Source organism: Barbus barbus, assembly GCF_936440315.1.
Source record: "Barbus barbus genome assembly, chromosome: 6".
Lineage (NCBI taxonomy): Eukaryota > Metazoa > Chordata > Actinopteri > Cypriniformes > Cyprinidae > Barbus > Barbus barbus.
The window spans coordinates 25,665,088-25,688,812 of record NC_136734.1 but is presented as its reverse complement, the minus strand read 5'-3'; the positions used below and the strand labels follow the sequence as shown (position 1 = coordinate 25,688,812).

At 37.3% G+C, this 23,725-nt stretch overlaps 1 protein-coding gene across 5 annotated transcripts in view; it reads left to right on the top strand.

Annotated features, from left to right (window-relative positions):
* Positions 1-1,394: 1,394 nt before the first annotated feature.
* LOC306871969 (BMP-2-inducible protein kinase-like) overlaps positions 1,395-23,725 on the top strand; it is a 35,929-nt gene continuing 13,598 nt past the window's right edge. For 2 of the 5 annotated variants that reach the window (XM_079420262.1, XM_079420261.1), the window contains exons 1-6: positions 1,436-2,504; positions 19,870-19,988; positions 20,090-20,195; positions 21,147-21,289; positions 22,474-22,595; positions 23,288-23,369. In XM_079420262.1, coding sequence (XP_079276388.1) covers positions 2,360-2,504; positions 19,870-19,988; positions 20,090-20,195; positions 21,147-21,289; positions 22,474-22,595; positions 23,288-23,369 — 717 coding nt within the window. In that variant the 5' untranslated portion in view covers positions 1,436-2,359. Of the gene's footprint in view, positions 2,505-19,869; positions 19,989-20,089; positions 20,196-21,146; positions 21,290-22,473; positions 22,596-23,287; positions 23,370-23,725 lie in introns of all 5 variants that reach the window. The other 3 variants (XM_079420263.1, XM_079420264.1, XM_079420265.1) reach the window with 3 other exon arrangements.

The following is a 23,725-nucleotide window of genomic DNA, read 5'->3' as shown; positions in this document are numbered from 1 at the left end:
CATAACTTCACACATTATGATAAAGATAACAAAGATATCTGAGTGTTCTTGTGATGTGCACAGCGTTGAGTCATCTGCTCAGGGAGCTGCTGCTGATGAAACTTTGCACAGTCAGGGGAGTTGATCTGTATTGAGGTGGAGAAGAGCCTGAGGGAACAGAAGTTCCTCATTAATCCCATGTAATAATCCCAGACTGCAGTTCGTCCTCTGTCTCTTCATCGGCCTACATCTAGCTATTATCAGATAGCTGTCACATTTGTACAAGCATTATATACATTTGGTTTAACAGCCCTTGATTTTTCTTTTCTGGATATAAAAATTTAAACAGGTTATGATTTGCTTGATTCTGTTCTGCAATTAAGTGAGTGCAAATTTGTCATTTTTTATATGTTGAATTTCATATATTAATACACAAGTTACATAGCTAATACCTATACTTATTTTCTGGGATGAGAAGGCACCTGCTCATTTTGCAATGTTTGACCATTAGAGGGCAGGACATTTTCATGAACTGAATAATAGACGTACCTGAGGAGCCTCAGAGGGTCTTGTGTTGTCCACACAGACTGGTTAACATCATGTGACTGTCTCAATCTGATGTCATCTCAGCCAACATTATTTATAAGTGCTGAATCCTGATTGCACATAAGTTTAATTTAATTATGAGAGTTATGTTTGAAATGTATTGGGAGATACATGTAGGGTATTGAAAAAAAGGAAAAACTTAAAACAGTTTTTTTCCCCAAACTTATTTTTAAAAATAAGATGAATTTGATATCAAGTAAATTGGAAATATTTTATGTAATTTATGGTTTTATACTTCAGAGAGAATATAATATCAACCGTAGGCAGTTTACTATGCAGAAAATCTTGAATTGGGTTTAAAATAAGGCCTGAAACTTTGACATTAGTTAAATGAGGTCCCTGGTCTGTGTGAATTTGTTATTTTTATGTCATTATTTTTAATTATTAATTAAATAACCATCCAAATCAAATAGACATGTAATAATTCAATATGAATGGTAGAGACTAGCAAATGATAGCTTGTAGTTAGAACCTCGTTTCGAATATTCTGAAAAATGTTTGTTGTGTGGTTAAAATCGATATAGTCAACACCACATAATGAACCCTTTGAACAGTGCATACATACACATACATAAATAGAATGTTACATTACTGTGTAATAGATATTGCTAATTAAAATTAGTTTATTAGTCTATTTAATTCCCATATTACTTTTCAATTTAAGTTAATTTTATGTTCAATATTTTGTCCAAAAACTCTCTCTCTCACACACACAAAACAAACAAAAAAGCATTAGATTTGTGCCTCTGGTGCTTAAAAATAACATGGGACACAAACGTGTACTTAAGCACCTCACACTCTCAAACAATCCATTCACATCTTTCAACGGACTAACACATTGGTTAAGATCTTTATCGAGCAAACTGCTAAACAAAACGCAGAGAGACAGTCATTCGTTTCATCCCATCAGAGAAGAGTATCTATAGGACGCATCTCGCTCACACCAATCGTGACAATGGGAAGGAATCGGACAAAAACAAAGTTAGGTTGTCAGACAGGCGGATATTCTACGGCGAGTCACGAGAGTTCGAACTTTATCAGTGTGACTGGGGGCTTCCAGACCACGAGGAAGCGCTCTGCCGTTTAAAAAATAAAAAATAACCGACGCTGCTCGCGCAACATCTGAAACCTACAGCCGCTCGGAGGATTTCTGGCCGGGTTATTTTTGTACTGATACATTTGACTATGATACACGGTGACCTGTTCAAGCAGATAGAGGAAGCCAGTCAGCTAGCGAGCTGGCTAACTAAACTATCCGAAGGGGAAGTGGCAGAGTTTCGCTAGCGTAGCTTCCGCCTAACACACCCACTTTCTGCCTGTTTGTTGTTCACATTGGTTTCAAATCGCCTGGACCTCAACCAACTTCGGCTTTCCGCCGAAAACAAAAGCATGATTTTGCTGAACTGTGCGTTTCGCCGTTGTTGTTAGCCAGCTAGCGAGGCGAATGGTCTCCAGCTCCCGTAATACAGGCTCGCTAGCTCGCCGCAACTGGATTCGGCCTGAAAACATCACTCGTGCTGTTGTCACTCATTAACGTCAGAACCCCGTCGGTTTACTTCTATGCAGTTGCTTCATTGGGCTTTGGAGGAAATAAGGAAGCGCTCATCTACGCCTTCCTGCGTCCATCGAGCACTGAAGTGCCTGGCGCATCTCGGGAGAGCAGCTCTCTCAGCATGCTGGACAAAAGAGCGGAGATGAGCAGATTGGATTTTTAAGCGTCTTTAGCGTGTTTGGAACTGTCCGTTTGGGGAAGGCGGGAACACAAGAGGCAAGAATGAAGAAGTTTTCGCGTATGCCGAAGTCCGAGAGCGGAAGTCTCGGCGGTGGGTCTGGATCTGGTACTGGAAGCGGCAACTACATCGGGAAGGTGTTTGCTGTCGGTCGATACCAAGTGACGGTGGAAGAGCTGATCGCTGAAGGTAATGGGTCCATATGTTTAGGCCACACGTATAACGAGGTGGCAAAACTTACTGGTGATACTGGTGAAGTTTATAAGAATCCCCCAAAATCCCCCAGACATGTGTTTCATAGAGTCATAAGCAATTCAGGAAGGATATATCAAGGTAAACATGCGGTTATTACAGGTCGCCCCTCGTCATATCCATGCTTTGAGTTCTAACAGTAATGTTGTTCCTTGCCATAAAAAGAGGAACTATCTTGGTGTTTGCCCTTCCCATAAATTCATAGAGAGATGATGCTTCCATATAATCTGATGTAATTGAATGCCTTTGTCACTGTTAACGATCAAAAGGTTTTGGATCAAGAGGTGTGGACTGATCCAGATCTTGACTTCATGTTTTTCACTGCAAACCAAACTATGAGAGATCGGTGCCTTACACCTTGCCCTTGTGGACTTTAAGCACACGAGTTTTAGTGAAAGCTCAGGCCCTTTTCAAACATCCAATTGTTTTATTTCCCTACAATTACCTTTGCACAAAAAACTATTGAGATAACGAAACAAAGTTTATCACATCTTCCCTCTACAGGCCACAGTATTTTATTTTTTATTATTATTTTAGTTACACTGAGAGATTTGAGTAGCTTGATGTTTTGATAATCTCTCCTGAACAATTATAAACATTATATGGTGAAAATCTTAACTTTCTCAGTTGTTGCACATTTTATTTATTAACCTTTTCAACTGATCTTTTTTTTCAGTATATTGGTGTTAATGTTTTAGTGTATTGTTTTGCTCAGCGTCATCTAAAATGCTTGATCATACTCAGTTCTTTCATGTAATGCGAGTATAATAATAAGGGTGTTTGTTTCCCATGCAAATGTCAGTTCTGTGAGTTTGACTCAACAGAAACTTGGCAGCTCTGAACTTGCTGACTGGGTACAGTTATATAATTTGCCATAGGTGCAAAAGTTCACCCTCCCAAACTAGTGTTGAATTTGAAAAGTGTTTTTATTTTTAATTTTTTACTGGGTTATTTTATTTTAATTTTAACATTGTCTCATCATTCACTTACCCTCATGTGATTACAATGAACTTGACTTCTCTTTCTTCTGTGGAACACAACAGAAGGTTTGTTGGTATTGAAGAGTGTTGGTAACAAGTAGTTTTGGTGACATTGCTTTCCAAATACTTTTAATTTCTCAAAATATCTTATTTTATGTTTCACAGAAGAAAGACATACATGTTTAAAAACTACATAAAGGTGACTAAATGATTACATATTTTTCTTTTTTGGTTGAACTGTTCTCCAGATATTTTTTTATGTATATTTTGTGTCATGCATGGGCATGTTTTCAGTACAATAAACACCTATTTATAGCTATAGTCAACAAACCTGACAAAAGACAAACAGTTATTAAAATGTTCTGTTTTGAATGTATACTGTTAATTTGACGGTCTTAAATGGATTTTCACCCATAAATAAAAGTTGTATCATTATTTACTCATACCCATATTGTTTTAAATCTATATGAGATCCCTGTATGGAGGAACACGTCAGGAGATGTTGGGCAGAGCAAATGTTATTGTATGGAAAAAGACTGTGATATGCATAATTCCACAAAAGGAAGTAAATTATGACAGATTTGTAAATTTAGTTAAAATCATATCCACATTATCTGCCTGCTGGAGTAGTGGATGGGTGGTTTGTGGCCCTTTTGCTGTTGTGTTTGACCAACTGTTAAAAGGTTGTTGAAACAATGCAGCACACCATTCTGTGATGGAAGGTGCTTTTGTGTTTGCTCATTGAGCCTAACTGTTTGTCCCTCCTGCATGACCACAATGTTCTCTTATTGTTCCAATAAATTATTTCAAGCTGGTGAGTTGTCAGAGGATGCGTTGGTATTTGGGTGATGGGCTACGATTCTGGATAGGAGGGTTTCATTTGCCCCTATTACAGTAGCTCTCCAAGAGCCTTTCTATGTGATTGTTATATAATGAGATGATATATGAGGCCCTTGAATGAAGCCACTTTTAGTTTCATATTGTGCAGAAGTGAAATGCAGTGAAACAGCTGATTTCATCTGTTGGGACAGAGTAAAGATCTTTTGTGTCTGGAAATTGCCAGAGTAATTTAGTGAGCATTCATTGTTTTCATGCATGTTAAATGGAGAAAGCATCAACTTCGCTTTGTGTGGTCACTTAACAGCCAGCCACCTGCTCACCTTTCTGTCAACAAACCCTGGAAGGACTGCTTTCTTTTGTCAACAAACCTGGTCGTGACTTGATTGTTTTGCCTGGGTTCACGTCTTAATGTGACTGGCAGAATCTGCTTTGGTCTTTGATCTCTTCTAAAACAATATCTGTTAGAGTCATTTACTAAACCGGTTCAGAGCGGTTCCTGATGTAAGGACATTCTACTGCACTTTCGATTGGAGCATTACTGGACTGACCTTGAATGAGTCATGTGTGGAGGTGTTACCCCACTCACTGAGCATGTGCTGGGTGAATGACGGCGTTAAGAAGAGCCACTCTGATTTCTTTATCTCCCTTACTTTTCTGCTATAGGGCCTGTATGTCCTACTGACAGTTGAGGGCGTTGGTGAAGGAGAGTTCAGTCATCTGTCAACCCAGACATTTCATCTTTGGTCTCTTGACATATGTTGAAAAAGGCCTCTGTTGTGTTTAGTTGCTGGAAACGGTCTTTTTAGTTTCTCAACATTGAGTGCATGTGTGTTTTGTCACATGGGTTGGCATCTTTCAGTGTCAATACAGGCCTAAACGGTTTTATTTTTCTGGCCTAGTTTCACTTGTCGCATGCACTTGATACATGAAATGCTTTTTAAAAATTATTTGTAATGTCACAATTTATTATTTTTTTACACTTCCTTGATATCTTAGGACAATGATGCATGTTAAGGGGTGTGCTGAGGGGCAATCTTGATGTCTTGATTCTCCTAAATTTAAATACTGGCATTTCTGAGAGGTAGAAAATAATTTTTCATTATTTAAACTGGGGATTTAGTTTTTAGCTTTGAAACTTGAAAGTATCTTGAACAGAAGACATCAAAGATAAAACGAATGCCTTTAAACATCAATTAATCTTACAGCTTGAGTGGCTGTACAACGATTCACGATTTTATCACGATTCTTTGTCATGTTAGTTTTACTATTTTGGTTTTACAAGTTGTCTGAGCATTACAGCCAAACTAGAAAGACAAAGATGCATGGCAGATATTTAGGCCAAAGTGGGCAAAGATAAAAAATCTTTGTCATCATTTTATCTTTCTTATTAAAAAATAAGAACAAAGATACACATAATATACAAATAAAACAAACAGTGCTTTATTTTCAGGTACAATAGGTGTATTTAGCAGGAGCATTCAATGAAATTGAATGAACAAGTATAAAAATAAAACACTAAATAGACTGATTCCTAAAGCAACTGTATTAAAGTTTATTAGAGTGTATTAGAGTGATTTTTCTCTTTGCGTTTTGTTGTTTTGTTAACGTTAAATGAATAGTTCCCTCAAAAATAAATATTCTGTCATCTCTGTCTGTCAATTCTGTCATAATGTTTTATTTTTATACCATCATTTACTCAAAAGTTGTTTTAAACCTGAATGAGTTTCTATAAATGCTATTTTGAAGAAGGTGGAAAACCAAACAGTTGCTGGTCCACAGTGACTTCCATAGGATTTTTCTTTCCTACTATCAAAGTCAATGTGGACCGGCCACTGTTTGGTTACCCTCATTCTTCAAAATATCTTTTTTTGTGTTCAGCACAAGAAATTAATAGAAGTTTGGGACAACATGTGAGTGAGTAAATAATGACAGAAATTAAATTTTAGGGTGAACTATCCCTTTAATGACAGTCGACAGCATGTTTAGTGTCTTGTCCCTTTAAGACCTGCACGCATCTAATATACAGGCACGCATCTGTTTCTCTCTTAACTATTTACTTTCATTTTAGAGATAACCAACTCAGTCTGTATGTAAACCTTGTGTGTTTTGACAGTATTAGCGCAAAAGATAAGTTAGTTGAGTAATCAAGCGCTGTTAGACAGGCTTTTTAGTGCGCGTGCTTCAGGTGTATGCGTTCAGAAAAAGCGCACGTCAGACCAGCGCGCGAATGAAACATTTATTAGCCAGCAAGGCTTGTGTGCAAATAATGCACTTTTGCGATCGCGAATAAGTGCAGTGTCCTGTCAGAGTAACTCTACTGCTGTATGTCGTGTTGTACAGTATATAGAGACGGAGGCGCCAGAACTGTATTTGACAATGTGCGCTGTAGCGCGATACTACGATATTTCTTCAAAAGCAGATCGTGGAGACATTTTTATCGTCCACGATCAAAAATCGTCATATCGCACACCCCTAATGTGAGTTTACGGTTGATTATTAAAAACGTAAAAAAGGCAATGTTTAGGCAGACTAAATTATAGGGAAAAGTCCAACATACATCACCAGAGTTTGATTTAAATTTTGGTGATAAATAAATAATTAAAATAAATTAAAAAAAGGAAATGCATACGTTCACAACATAATCAATAATGAATTTTTAGAAAATAGATTTTTCATTTCATGCCAACAGAGTTGGTTCTTCGGGTTTTGACGGTCTACATCCTAAGATTAGATTAGATTAGATTAGATTCAACTTTATTGTCACTGTGCAGAGTACAAGTACAGAGCCAATGAAATGCAGTTAGCATCTAACCAGAAGTGCACATAACAAGGTTTATAAATAGATATAAAAATGTGTATATACATTGTTTTATGACATATAGTGCAAGCTATGAGGTAGATGGGGAGAGACTAGCTCAGTGCAAATGACTGTACATACGATTTAGGTTGCAAGGAAATATAAACAGAAGGTGCATTAATAAACAGAAGGTGCATTATAAAGAGAGGTATGTAAGTAGCATATGTATGGCCAATGACCTTCACGGCATCCGGAGGTAGAAATGTGCAAGGGAATGTGCAATATCAGAAATGTGCAAAATAGCAGGAAATAAAAGAACATTGTGGGTGAGGAGTGCAGACAGGTTGTTGAACAGTGCAGTTTTTTTTTTTTTTTAAACCATTAGGTGGTCCATCTTGGGTGTAGTGTTCAGCGCCTGAGATTGGAGTTCAGTAGGCTGACAGCTGAGGGAAAGAAACTGTTCCTGAGTCTGTTGGTGCGGCAGCGAAGACTCCTATAACGTCTCCCAGATGGGAGAGGAGTGAACAGTTTGTGACTGGGGTGAGAGGAGTCTTTGATGATACTTTTCACTCTCCTTAGGCAGCGTTTGTGGTAAATGTCTTTGATGGAGGGTAGCACGACACCAGTGGTGTATTGGGCAGTTTTCACCACCCGCTGGAGGGCTTTCTGGTCCGAAAAAGTGCAGTTGCCGTACCACACTGTGATGCAGTTTGTGAGTATGCTTTCAACAGTGCAACGGTAAAAGTTCAGCAGGATGTGGGGGGACAGGTGAGCTTCCCTTAATTAATTAATTAATTAAAGAAGTAAAGGCGCTGTCGTGCCTTTTTGATCAGGGTGGAGGTATTGAGGGTCCAGGAGAGATCCTCAGAGAGATGGACACCAAGAAACTTGAAGCTCGCCACGCGCTTCAAGCAGATATGCCTAGTCAAAAAATGCCCTGAATTAAAATTCATTTAGCGCTTGTAAAATGAAGTTTTTCCAGGCCTCGTCTCTGGTCTGTATGTCTTTCCTGGTTGCTTGCTGTGTCTCTTTCAGCAGATGAATGTTATATTATGTTTTGTCACCTCCTCTTTGTTAAATCTGTGTCATCTTCAGATGACACAACAATTAGCACAGTCCTCTAGTGACAGTGTGCCAATGAATGAAAGCATTCATTCAAAGGAACCTGCCAAGATGAACGACTCTATAGACAGGCAAGGCACACAGTGCCCCCTTTCCCTATTAAATCACCTTTTGCTAAATTCTTCAAATCTAATAGAAATGATCCAAACTTGCACAAAACTTCTTTGGGTCCTGGCCTCATAGGCACAGCCGCAAGCTGACATTTCTGCCAGTGGCACTTTTGAGAGATGACAAAGACATGCTTGTCAGGTTTTCCACACTGTTCTGTGAGGACCCATTTCTGCCTTTAACATTTCAGCTGTACCACACACACATGCAGTTCTTACACTGCTTTGAGAAAATAGGTCACTCAAGCTTTGTGAGTCAGAGTAGGGTTGGCATCTCACACCGTGTTGGCTCAAAAGAGTTCCTTAAGCAATTCTCTGTCAAAACACTAGTACTCTAAGATGATCTAACTATGGTTTAGCTCTAATCCCTTTGTCTAAATCAGTATGTTGCTGGTTGCATGTGGTGAATGGTCTTTGGCAACTGTTTTGTGTTTTGTCTGGCATCTGACCAGATCCTCTTGTCATCCTGAACAATGCAGACTGTTTAGATGGCAGAGTGAGACTGCAAACTTATTATATAGATGTCTTTTAGATTTGATTTACATTGATGGTTGATGAGAGGATGAGGAGTTGTAGCAGACAAGTGTCCTACCAGGAAGTAAATAAACTGTTAATAGCATGCACAGTTATTCTGTCTCTCTGGTATGTTCTATGGCTAAAATTTCCACAAGATGGACAAGTGGTTTTAAAAATAGAGGTTGCATGCTTGTTATGCATTGCATGGGGTGTGTACTTGTTGATGTCATGATTTTGAAGCTCTTCTCTGGAATGCGGGAGCAAATGATCACACATTCCTAAAGGAAGAAAGAGCAACAGAGAGTGCATGAGAGACTCCCTTGTATCTAAACAGTTAGGCGATATTGAGAGAAACACTTGTTCCTGTGGACTTACTGAACTGATATTCACGAGTCTCTAATTTGTTTGAAAATATGCTTCCAGTCCACTTTTATTTTAATAAAGATTAAATATGATTGTGGCATATAGCTGAGTAGTTGTTTATCAGTCAGTATGTTTACATGGACATCAATACTCTGATTTTAATACGATTAAGACAATACTCTACCATGTAAACAGAGATTTTTGATTACCTTAATCTGGCTAAAGTCATAATGGAAATAAACACAAATCGAATTAAGACATATGAAGTATTCCTATTTTAGTCGCATTATTGAAGTGCGGTACAGACATGTAAACACCTTAATCAAACTATTACCGTCATGTAGGACTTTTCGCCGCATTTTGCGACAGGATACACACACGGCAGTGGTGAACCGTTTGACGGCAAATAAAAGACCTTCAACACCGCCGTCTTCTGTATGCACATACAAATAATTAACTGCACTTGAAGCTTTCATAAAATTAAAAATGAAACACCCAAAACGGTATATGGCATCATCACGAAGACGAACTATATATTTATACGTGAAATTCTGGAGGGTACGTCAGATGGCATAGCGTGGTGACGTAATGACGCATGCCATTAATCGATCTATGTACTATAACATGTAAAACGGGAACATGAAAGGATTATTCTAAAAGCAACTCATGTAAACACCTTAATCATAATATTGTCTTATTCAGAATAAGGTAAATAATTAGATTACTGATGTCCATGTAAACGTAGTCAGTGTTGTGATTATGAAGTTTTCAAGTACTGATCTGTTGACCACTTTTGGCCTCGTTTACACTGTTAGTTAAATGTGACCCAATTCCGATTTTTTTGCTCATATGTGACACAGTTCAGATTTGTTCTATGACCGTGTAAACAGGAAAAAAAATGCATACATTCGAAAATTTCGAGATCAGTACTAGGTCTCATTCATATGTGGAAATAAATCAGATATAAATCATATGCGTCAACGCTACTGTCATGTAAACAGGCAGATGGGATTTTCTGAGGCAATGTGTTCTGTACGTCATTAAAACTGTGACAATTTGGTAATTTAATGTCATATTCTCAGGAGGAAGCACGTGTGGAGGTGCAGTGTTGCCAAGTCCGCAGGGCTACTTTAACACTGTTGCCGTGGGTTGTTTTTCATGTCTGTGGTTTGAAGTGACCCCAGTAACATGATATTTAGCCCCTGGAAGGCGAATTGTATTGGGGAACCTTGCCAAAAATGTGTATTTTACCCTCCGGAATGCGATTTTTACTGGGCGACTCCCCACAAAACATGATTGGACTATTTTGGGCTAGTATTGAGTAGAAATTGGGTGGGTCTTGTTTAAAAAACCTGGCAAACCTGGGAGGTGGTAAATGACCGCAACAAAGGAAACATGGAAGAGATATGGAGTTATACACGTGTATAAACACATGAACCGCATATGGGTTACAACTGAAAGAACGTGTAAACGGATGGTCAAAAAAAATCAGATCTAGGCAACAAATCAGAATTGGGCATCAAGACATGCAGTGTAAACGAGACCTTTGTTGATTAGGTCAGGCTGAATAGTTTTTCTTCAGCTACGTGTTGCCTTGGTTTCTAAGCGTTTTTTTCCAATGTAAACTAGATGGAACAATCTGTTCCATATGACCGTTGCAAAACATCTTGCTGTCTTTTCACCATCGTAGTTCAAAAGTACTGCGTTTTAAGACACTGTGACATTTTTATTTATTTAGTTATTTATTTTTACTTGACTTGTGACCTGAGGCTGCATTCTGGACCATTTTTCTGTGGAGTATGTGCTGTTTTAGAGTGCAGATACATTTTAAAAGCTCCTTAATTCTTGGCCTAAGGATGTGGCTTTGCATGATTTCCTGAAAATGCTTCTCTTTATAAAATCTATATTTTTTTATTAAATTAAAAGCTTTAAAAGATTATTATTTAATATAAGGTCAAGTATTTTTACTTATGGATAACAAAGTGAATTATTTATTTCCTACCTGCTAATGTTAAAAGGAAATAGTTGTGCTATCACAGAGCTCAGGTTAGAGGCCAAGGATAAAATCAGGTCTAGGCCTACATATTTGAGTGAACTATTTGGTGACTTGTAAAAAGTTTTTTTTTTTTTTTTTTTTTTTAACTGTTCAAATAATATTTGCCAACATAATTTTCCAAAGAAAAAGAATCTATTATACTTTCAACCAAATTTTTGTTCATGTTAATTAATGTAGTTTGTCAAAGGAGTTCTGTATTAATAACTGTATGTTCTTGCTTTTACTGACAGTGTAGACGTTTTCTTTTGTAAATTGCTTTTCTGATTTAGTTTTGTTTCTCTACATTGAACTCAAAAATATTTAGTATAGTAGAAGGTGAGCTGTTAAATTAAGAGTCTCATAAAATGGCTCAGAGAAATATTGGTTTACTGGTAATAGATAAATTTAGCTGAATGACATTTCTCAAGGGGGTATGTTTTTGCTAAAAATATGCAGCACTTCTAAGTGAACATTTTGTTGTAATCATCAAGTCTGTGAGAAAGAAAATGAAGACCATCTGTAAAGTTCCAAAAAAGAATAAGTCAACCTCATGTTGCCATCAAGGAGGTTGTTGCAAAGTGCAGAATCTAGCTTTTCACCAAAAGCAGACATGTCTCTATTTATAGAAGGTTAGTAGCTGTACCCGAGATAAATTTGTGTGCATCATTGTGGTGTAACTTGGAGCACTCAAGGGAAACTGATTAGGCAGTGTTCTTTAACAGATATTTGTGAGCTGCATGTGGGTCGTTGGTGTTTATGAAAGATTTCTCTGTTAAAATAAGATATGACTTCCAGACCTGGGGCATATCAAGCAGATGGGAAAAGAGAAAAAAAGACAACAGGAGTACTTCTGTATTCCAGTGGCATAAATTAATGTTATAAATTAGGGATGCACCGAAATGAAAATTCTTGGCCGAAGCCGAACAACACATATTTTCCCCCTCATCTATTTTGCTTTTTATTTTTTATTTTACAATTGCATAAATTAAATAGCCAAAATGTGTTTTGTACTGTGTTTTCCTGCTTTTCAAATAAAAAAATCAATTACAAAACAACAATTTAAAAATATTTACTTAACGCTGAACATTTTGTAAAATTCTATCAGACATTATACCAACAAAGCACAATTTAACTTAAAATTAGTAAAATAATATTTTTTGGCCATTTTTGAGACCCCCTTCTTGAATCAGGCATGCATTTTTTTTTACTGCATAAATAAATGCAGCCTTGCTGAGCAGAAAATAATTATTTTAAAACATTAGAATATATTACAGGTCCCTATTTGACCACTAAGTGTAAAAATAAATGTATTAATAGAGCTGTTGTAGGGTAATTATTATTTTCATTATTGTCTTTTTTTATCTGACAGTTTTAAATACTTTCACACTGCAGACACGTTAGCTGCATTAGTGCATAAATACCAGAGCGGTGCATAAATATCAGATGTATATAAAATGGTCAACAACTGGAAATATTAATGTTTTAAAGCTATATTGCCCAGCTCTAATGTGGAGTCATCAGTATTTTCAGAGCTGTTGTATGGAATGACCCAGAACAAGCAGGCAAATGTCCTCTGTTTGCCCTCTTATGCACAGCAGAATCAACATTTGTGATTGTCAGCACATCAGGCTGCCGGTGGGGGGAGGGGGGATTCCATTTCTGCCTCTATTACTGGAAAGGAGAAGCTCTAAACTTGGGCTAGATCTGCAGGAACATCCCTGTGGACAATTCATTTGCTAGGGTACTTATTGTACTTATTATTTTTGTATCCTCTAAATTCTTCTGATAGGATAGCATGTAGAAAAGTAATAAAAGTAAACGCAAGTGTTTTTTTTTTAAACACCATGCCATTAATTCTGTGAAGTAGGCCATTTCTTTGTTATATAGTTTGTCTTGTTCTTGCTTTAAAACGATGATGTTCTATTTATTTTCAATAAAATGACTATGACAAATATAATATTGTCAACACTTCAAAAGATAGTCTTAAAGTTGACACACACACACACACATTTATGCTCTCAAACCCTCACTGAGCCATGGGAAGTTTAGCTTTTTATTTGCATCCTGTTGGGTTTCATCCTGTTCAACATCCTGTTCATTTCTTCATTTCCATTCTGTTAAGTTTCATCCGTTCATTTTCTTTCCATATAATTAAAGTGCCTGAGCTCCTCCAGAGCATATTTCTCAAAGTCTGGTTTACCTTTGTTTGGAAATGCTTAAATATGTGTTGGAATTTTTTAAAAGTTACTGAGTTAAAGGAACTGAATACAAATACCCCCAAGGGATTTCACCCGGTATTGCCACCAGACATTGTTACTTAAAGGGATATCTGAGCCAAAAATAAAAATTCCATCATTATTTCCTCACCCTTATGATGCTCCAAACCAGCTTGAATTTTTAGATTTTTTTTTTTTTTGTGGAAAAAAACTTAAAGGATTAGTTTACCCAAAAATGAAAATTCTGTCATTCCTCACTCTCATGTCATTCCAAACCTATAAGACCTTTGTTCATCTTCGGAACACAAATTAAGATATTTTTGATTAAATCTGAAAGCTCTCTGACCCTCTGTAGGCAGTAATGCAACCGCAATGTTTCCAGGTCCAGAAACATTGCAAGGACATTGGTAAAATAGTCTTTTCATTTTTTTTTTATGAAGTTAATTTAGAAAAAACGTTTGGAGCATTTTTTTGTTTGTTAAATATAAGTTTTAGTTTTTTAAAGTAACGACCAAGTAGCCAGCGGCAGACAGTGAGCTGATCATAGCCTGTTTGATCAATTTAGCCTTCTCAAATCATCACGACTTGCCTAAAATAAAATCTATAGATATAAAACCGTTCAAGCATATAACAATGTTTAAACATTAAACGTAAATAAATGTGCGCTTTATCCAAAAGTTTGTGTGAAGGAAGCTAAAGCACGCTTTACAGGACATGGAGGTGCCAGTGCGATCACTTGCATTTTTTTTCAGTGGAAACAACTTAAAATAGGCTACGCCGTCATTTTTGCTCATAAAGGTGAGAGTTATACATAATTTGGAACTGTAAAGGGTCTACTTTTATTTGTGTGCATTCACAATATCAACAAAATGTTGTACTTTTATAAAATAAAGAAAACAAACATGATGCGTTTTCTGCCGTCTCGGTCTTGAGCAGGAGCACTTCACAAAAATGAACCGAAACTCAGTGAATACATGCCTCACAGACATGACAAATATATCTATAGAAAGCTTTAAATGACTATTTAATGAAATAAAATAAATCGACAACAAAAACTCTTTCATTATAATCATAATCTGTAAAGATGCATTTCTCTCTAAAGGCGCATCTAATGAGGAGATGGCGAGTCGGGATCAGCAACTTCATCCTTGTGACACGGACTCAGCAAACACTAGTTTATTAGTAAATTATTCAAATATCTCCTTACTATTTCCCCCTGACCCGTTCATGGCAATTACTTTTGCTGGAGCTTTGCAGCAAGCTTTAGCCTATTGTGTGCATTTGAACTCTTGAACAGAACTCTTCCGCTGTGCTGAAGGCACTTGCACTTGCTGCTGCTGGCGGGACACTAAACACCGTCGAGCAGCACGGTCTCGTGTTGTTTCCATCAGCGCGGCAATTTTTTTTTTCCATCACTAATTAATGGATGCCTAAATATAAAAATAAGAAGTATAAAACAGGCCTGAGGCCCGGCCTACGTCTGAACTATGATGTGAAAATTGGCCCAAAGCCCGGCCCTAAGGGTGTAAAAAAGTCCCGGGCTGAAATGCAGGGCTCTAGTATACATGCAGCATCAGCAGTTTAGATTGTGTAATTAGATTGATTGTATAATTTCGAAATTAAGCAAAAACAGAATGGTCTGACCTTAGCTTTGTGAAACCATACTACATAAAACATCTGCACAAAAAAACACAGCAAATGGGCTGAATGAGAATGCAGATTCAGGTGGCGCTTATGGAATTTACACACTGAGGAAGGCTTGGTAGCCGAAATGTTTGTGTCTTTTCCCCATTGGTGATGTTTGTTAAATAAAACGGAAAAAAGAAAACTGTTCTCCTGAGTGTGGATCATAATTTCTTATACAAAGTAACTTAACTTAGATTGACGCACCAAAATAAAAAAGATCACGTAATGGAGGAGCGCGGTGCAAACAACGTTGTTGAGCTTATGGAACAACAGCCATACAGTTTTTCCTTGGTTACCACTGTAAACAAAGCAGCACTGTGATTTCAAACACTGCTTTAATATGCATCGTGCAGAAGCGAGATAAAAGAAAATACCATCTAAACTTTTCTGAAGACAGTCAGTTCCCCTCAGATATACATCCATGTAAACCCGTATCGTGATTCGTTTAATCTCAGATGACTTGAATCATCACACATTTGGATCGATTGTATCGTTGCATCCCTACGTCCCACTAAAAGCGAAAGTTCAAACAGTGGCCTGATTTAAACCACTGGCCTGCACCATATGTGCACAATCAGCAGGCATCAACGCCACTCACACTGCACTGCCGCCTGCCTCTCCATGAGCATTCGGTGAGGAAACAGAGGCTGCATTTGCACAGGAGTCGGCTGTTTTGTATGTTTTTCTGATATCCCTCAGATTAATGAACTGTGTAATCAGCCTCTTGCTACTGTTCTAGATCACAGGAAGAAATAACTGACAATTATGTCAGAATAGCACCTGACCTATATCAGTAATAATCCAATGTAATTTAGGCCAGTCATCAGTGTTACGAGTATGGTTTTATGGCATGACTACACTTCCTGCTTCTCATTAAAAACAGCCTTCTTAGTGCTCGCACAACATGTCTTGTCATGTTATTGAAGACACTTTCTGTAGTGTCAGTGTATTTTATTATCCTGCTTACACATAAGATTGCTGTGTGTCCGTCTGTAGTTCACCCAATGATGACAAATCTGCGATCATTTACTCACTCTCATGTCATGAAACCTGAATGACTTTCTTCTGAAGAACACTAAAGAAGATATTTTGGATAATGCAATGAAAATCAATAAAGTCTAAAACAACACTGTCCAGACCCCAGTGACCAAAAACATTTTTCAAAACATCTTTTGTGTTTCACAGAAAAAAGTCTATGGGTTTTGAATGACACGAGGTGAGCAAATAAACACATAATTGTAATTTCTGGGTGAAGACAATGTTTGTGCGCATTTCTGCACATCTGGAGCCACTTGGGTTTAGTGATGTGAAGCATGTTAGCGTGAGACTGAACTGTTCGTTATCTGTATTAATCATCAGCAGCATGCATCTACTTCCCTTGCGCAATGACAGGGTGAACCCTGACACCCTTTCTGAGCTGTGTTTGAGCTCTCTATGCTGTGCACTTTGTTCGTTCTTTGTGCTTGAATATGGTTAGTGGTACTGTTTTGGGGTGTTACACTTTATAGGCAGCTCATTATTAGTAGGCAGTCACTAGTTTGAGCACTTCCTTCATATTTATGTAGCCTGAAATGATCTCATATCTTTTTTAAATGGAAGAATGAGAGCTCTGTAGAAGTACAAGCACGCAATATTACTGGTTTTACTGTATATTTGATCAAATCAATGCAAATGAGCATAAAAGACTTCTTACATTTTATTGATCCCAAACTTTTGAATGGTAGTTTATATCCTTGTGAAACAGATTATCAAAAAATAGGGATGCACGATAATGAATTTTTGCCGATATCCGATATGCCGATATTTTTCAAATCATTTGGCCCGATACCGATATATTTCCTTTTTGTTTGGAAACAACACCAAGTCTCTCCTGTGGAGAAATTATAAGCAAAATATTTTTAATTTTGGTTAGTTTTTAACTCGTCGTTCTGTACGTGCTTTCACAGATTAAATGCAGCGATCCAAAAGAGTGAATCTAATCATCATTCAGACAAAACTTTGCTTCAAGAATGAGCCACACTGCTGACGTGATCTAATCACTAGCGCACCCTAAGCACATGTGAGTTAATGTATTCCTCTTATCGGCAAGACATATCGGCATAATTTTTCATATCAGGCCGATGCCGATATTTACATTTAAAGCAATTATCAGCCAATTCCAATATCAGTCCGATAATATCGTGCATCCCTATCGAAAAAGATAAGCATGTACGATGGGGACTTGGTTTTATCCATTATTGTTGATTGGATGGAGGTCAGCATACATCAAGTGAGACGTCTGCATATATCAGACGTCCAGCATACATCAAGTGAGACGTCTGCTATTTCAAAATATTACGTTAATGTCTTGATTTAAAAATTAGGCCAAAAAAAAAAATATTTACAAAATAGATAAGACTAATTTCCATTTTATGCTTGCTTTTAATATAAAATCTTTAAGTATATTCCAGGTTTTTGTGTTGGGATTTTTCTGCAACACCGTTTTTCTCCACCTCTTCAAGGTCCCGATTAGTGGGTCTCCATACGAATACATTTTCAATTCAGGGGAGCTAAACAAGCATGAGTTTGTCAGGCAACAAGTGCAGCATTGTGGGTCCTCCTTTGTGTCAGGCTCCCTCTTTCTTTGGACCACTCCGTGACTAAGCATGCTGTTAATGAGAAAAGGCTTGCCAGTCATACGTTGCCAGGATTCATTCACCCTGGAACTGATGGAAGAAGTGTTGTGGAGGCATGGCAGCCTTCTTCGCTGCATGTTGGTTCAGAGCTCCTCGCCACTGTGTCGGCAGTCAATACACACATTCATTGAGTTTTGCTGAAGCACAGAGATTTAAGCCAGGTGGCTAGATATTAAAATGTTTTTTTTAACTTATTGCTCTTATTACTTTTAATGAGGAGCATTTTTTTACATTTTAAATTCACTCTGACTGCTGTTGTTGGCCCATCTGGAATCAGTTTATTAACCCTCATTGTTTTTCACAGTTTACTGCATCTTCCATGTTCCTTTATTGCCTTTTTAGTATCTCTGTGACCTTTAATTGAACTTAACAGTTTTTTCTCAAACAGAGATGGCTTCAAGGCTTCAGAGGAGTTAAAATTTAGCACACAAGTTATGTGAAATTGTAAACTACTTTTATGGAAGTTTTAAGTTGCTTTTTTCTTCATTTTTGGAGCTTGACAGCCCTATTATGGGGGAAAAAAACACTGTCCTTTTTTTATGTTCCACAGAAGAAAGGCAGTCATAGGAGTCTGGAACAATATTGAGTAAATATGTCAGAATTTCATCTTCAGGTGAACCAACCTTATAAGGTTGCCAGCTGCCAACAGTGAGCCAATCCCTAACTTGGCTTAAGACGGCCTCTTTTCTATCATATTTTCCTCCTGAAAATGTGTTTCATGTATTGAGCAACTGAGCAGTATGAGAGAACCTTCCTGGAAGGACATTTTGAGCTCTCTCTTATACCTGCATTAAACATGAACGAGAGTCACGGAAGGTCATACAGATTAGGGCTGGGCGATAAAACGTTAACGATATGTATCGCGATAGACACGTGAACGATATCAATAAAAAATGTGTTCGATAAAACGTTCGATATTTTTTATTCTTTGTCAGAAGAAAACAAAGGTTGCGAAGCAAGTTTGGTTGCATTAACAAAGGCACTCGCTCTCTGGTAACCTAGCAACGTAGGGAGTGACACGCTAACAGCCAATCATGTAACAGTATCATGTTTGGTTGCGCTATATCGTTGTCTCGTGTCTAAGTGCGCACGCGCGGCTGAGAGTGCACGTCTGCAGCCAGACCTGGCTGGTCTGCTGGATTCCTCTTCATAAGCAGAAAATGAGTGCCGCAGCGAGCGAGGAAATTGTAAATAAAAGAGAAAGTCAGCTCGCCAGTATGGCAGTTTTTTGGATATTATAAGTCTGACCGTAGTCAGACCAAATGTCGTCTGCAAATTATGCAAGACCGTCGGCCCCGCTAAGACTGGTAATACCACGAACTTGATGTACCACCTTAAAAGCAATATCAATAATTATCGATATCGACCGATATGAAACACTGATATCGTGATACAGTTTTCAGCCATATCGCCCAGCCCTAATACAGATGATCCCTTAACTCATCTCGGGTTGATACAAAGTTCAACCTCTTCTGTCCATTAAACCTCCAATTTTAGATGAGAGAAAAAGAAAACTAAAACAGAATGAAAGAACTCCATTACAAAAGGTGTCTTCCATGTTCTTCCAAAATGAGACGTGGGCAGTAGTAATGGGTTTTAAATCGTTATTTTCCGACTCTCATTCATAGTGCACAGTGCTACCCACAACTCTCTCTGTTCAAATGGCAATGCTGTTGCTGCGCGCGATATCAACCATCGATATAAAATGTATAAAAATGTAAGTAATGAGAGTAATGAAGCAATATTGCAAGCTTGATAATAAATAATTATCATTATATCGGCATTAACTCCCCTGAACTTCCACTTTGAATTACTTTGTTGGAAAACTCAAATGTGTGTATTTATTTGTGTGTACAACTGTCTCTTGCAAAGTGGATGTAAAGAGTTCTGTTTCAATTGCTTAATGATCTCTGACCTAATAAACATCTGAACTAACTTTCTGTATATGTGTGTTTGTGTATCCAGGAGGTTTCTCCATGGTGTTTCTGGCCCGCACACACAGTGGAGTAAGATGTGCCCTGAAAAGGATGTATGTGAACAATGTCCACGATCTGAACATATTCAAGCGGGAGATCACAATCATGGTGAGGATGTTTTTTTTTTTTTTTTTTTTTTTCTTTTTGGTTGAGTACATCACATCACATTTGCAAAATCTTTTTTTTAATTTTTTTATATGTCCCCCTAGAAAGAGTTGTCGGGCCACAAGAACATTGTGCGGTATCTGGACTCAACCACCAATGCAGTTGGAGATAGTGTATGGGAGGTTCTGATTCTGATGGAGTATTGCAAGGGTAATAGAGCTTTAAACCAATTCTCATTCAATTCGCATTCTCATTCAGCCCAATGCAAGCTCATACTTGCATCACAGTATGTTCCTCTGACTGCTAAAAACATTTGTTTAACTTGATAATCTTAAAGTGAAATACTTTGACAAAGGGAAGAACTTGAATAGTGCCGCTGTAAATATGAACAAATAAATATTTATACTTGTTTACACTGATTTTCACATGCTTTTTTTAGAGGCAGCTGTTTTAAAGAGCTGTTAACAGAACTTAACATCCTGAATTTGCAGTATTTCTGACTAAGAGCCAGTACTTGGTTTGCAGTTTAACTAGTACATTGCATTGAGGCCTTGAATTTATCAGATTTCTGCAGCCAACTGAACTGCAGCCAATTGATCCAACTGTTGCTATTGTTAAAAAAACCCCTGAAACTATTACATTTACATTTAATCATTTAGAATATGCTTTTATCCAAAGCAAATTCTAAATGAGGACAATAAGCAATCAAGCGTACAAAAGAGCAATAATATGTAAGTGCTGTGAAAAGTCCTGGTTAGTCAAATGCTTTACATGTAGCAAGGTTTTTGTTTGTTTTATAATAAACAACAAGACAAGTAGGTAGAATAGAAAAATTATAGAGAATGCTAGTGTTAGAGGGTGAAGTTTTTTCATTTTGTTTGTTTTATAATAAACAACAAGAAAACAAGTAGATAAAAAATGTATTTTATTTAATTTCTATTCTATTTATTTTTGCTCATTCACAAGATAAATACATTTTTTTTAACCTCATTCAAAATATTAATAAATACTATACAAGTATTTAAATAATACTGAAATAACACTGAATGAACAAATCTGGATTTAATGGATTATCTCAAGCCTTTGGTTTTCCTTTCCCCTCCAATCTCATAATATCCCTATTCTGGTCCTTTACTGAATTAATGTGTTTTTGCCATCTAGCTGGCCAGGTGGTGAAGCAGATGAACCAACGGCTGCATGTAGGATTCACAGAAGCGGAGGTGCTCAACATATTCTGTGATGCCTGTGAAGCTGTTGCCAGACTCCACCAGTGTAAAACACCAATTATTCACAGGGACCTAAAGGTACAGTGCAGAAAATGCTTTAGTAAGACAACAACAGGATATTTCTAAGCAATGATAATATAAATGATTCATGATAATAATAAATGGTTCATTAAAGGTGTGAAGCTGTAGACACAAGTACAGACATGTCTGGTGTTTTTTTTTGTCTGTGAGATTTCATAGATTTTGTGAATCACGCTTTTCTCTGACTGTATTTGCCTAGCTGAAAAGGTAAATTGAGGACACTCCTTGACAATTTAGGAAACCACGTGCTGACCGTTCCAGTTTAACACCATAATACTAGACATGATCTCCCAAACCAATTACTCTGCTCACAAACATTATTAACGGCAAGCATTAGCAAAACACAAGCAAAGACGGGCATACTCTGCAGAGTTTGAAAGAAGCAAGGCCGCCCTTTTGGCAGAAAAGTGTGGGAACAGGCCAGTGATGCCATTCAAATTAACACTTTTTCCCACCAGTCAAAACCAATCACAGTCTAAAATAATTGGGAAATTATTGAACACTGATGTGGAAGAAATTTATGTTTACTAATTTGTCATAGGGGGATTCTTCATGCAGGGCTGTTGTTTTTCATATAACATAAGGAGATAAGGACACCTGGTTGTCAAGAGCCAAAAAAGAGGTTAATGTACTGTAATAGTCAATTCAAGTCTACTAAAGACATGCTATTTGTGTGGAAAATGTTGATTGATGTTTTTGTTAAAATATTGTTTTGTAGTATACCATGTTGACATACAAATAAAATGTGCAGGATCTCATTATTGTCCCCTTCTCTCCATGAAGCATGTATGTTTTCTAAACACTAAACCTAGATGTTCCAAATTGACTAGTTGTAACCAGTTTACTTCCCCTTATGCATTTAAAGCATTAACCCATTTAATGCCATGGGTTACATTTGTGACATTTTAGCTTGAAGGTTCTAAAAGGAGTTGCTGTATTTACACACTGTCAATTATAAAAGTGCTGACTGTTTGTAATTTAGGTATTTGGTTGGTGTAAGTATCAAGTTTGTGACTTTTAAAAATGTCTGTGTATAATGTAATAAAAAGTGTATAATATGTATATATAAAGTACTTCATTAAATTTCCTTCTTCCTCTTTTGCCTCTGTCACTTGAATGTTTGAATTTTAATGGTTGGACGTATAAACAAAGATCACCAACAGGTGTGTGTGTTTTGACAGGTAGAAAACATCCTCCTAAATGACCAGGGAAACTACGTCTTGTGTGACTTTGGAAGTGCCACACACAAAGTTCTTCTTCCACATAAAGATGGAATAACTGCGGTGGAGGATGAGATCAAGAAGTAAGAATTTCTTCTGAACAGTGTGGAACTGAAACACAGCAGGAATTTACAAATAGTACTTTTGTGTGTGCGTGTTGTATGTTTTGCTTTTCACTGTTTGTGTAGTTTGGGAAAACATCAAGCACTATTACTGCTTAATGGCTCTCTGGACTACTTGATGCATTTAATATATATTTAAATGTTATTCCTGTAATGGCAAAGTTAAATTTTCAGCAGCCAGTTTAATTTTACTTCAGTCTTCAGTGTCACATGATTCTTAAGAAATAATTACTAATATGCTGATTTGGTGCTCAAGAAACATTTCTTATCAAAGTTGAAATAGTACTGCTTAATATTTTGTGAAAACATGATACATTTTTTCAGGATTCTTTACTAAATAGAACAGCAGAGCAGCATTTATTTGAAATAAAGAATCTTTGGTAACATTGTAAATGTCTATTTGACTTAGTAGTGTGTATTAGAGAATGCTATGCATTGTAGTTTTAGAGAGTGTCACACTTGCGCATATTGTAGTGGACAAAATAACAGAATAGTGTTGCCTCAGAGTACATTTTTTTTTTTTGTCCGTGTAATCTTGAGGAATTTACAAAATGTTTTAAGCTTTCTACATGATGTAATTTCTTGTTACTAGTTCTGGCGACAGAAAGTTGAGGCTTTAAAACCTTCCATTATTTTCATTCTTCTCTGCTTAGGTACACGACTCTGTCATACCGTGCCCCAGAGATGATTAACTTGTACCAAGGGAAAGCCATCACCACAAAGGCTGATATCTGGGTAGGCACTGAACACAAACATACAAACACACACACGTACACACACATTCTCCCCAGTCTCTCTGTCTCCCTCATCTCCACCCACTCATTCTCTTTTATTTCTCTCTTTTTTCACTCTCTTTCATGTCATTCTCCAGCACATTGCACAAGCTGGAGAGCTGGTTTGGTCAGACTGACACAGCAGACACCGATGCCAAACCGGTTTCCTCCATAAATGAGGCCTCTCAGGGGTGTGCTTTACAGCCATCCTTGAAATCCTGGCTTTGTTTCAAAATTGATCCTTTTGTTGATGTTTTGCTTTGTCATGAAAAATCAAGGCATATATCAGGGTGCAGTGGTTTAGAAATAAACAGATTT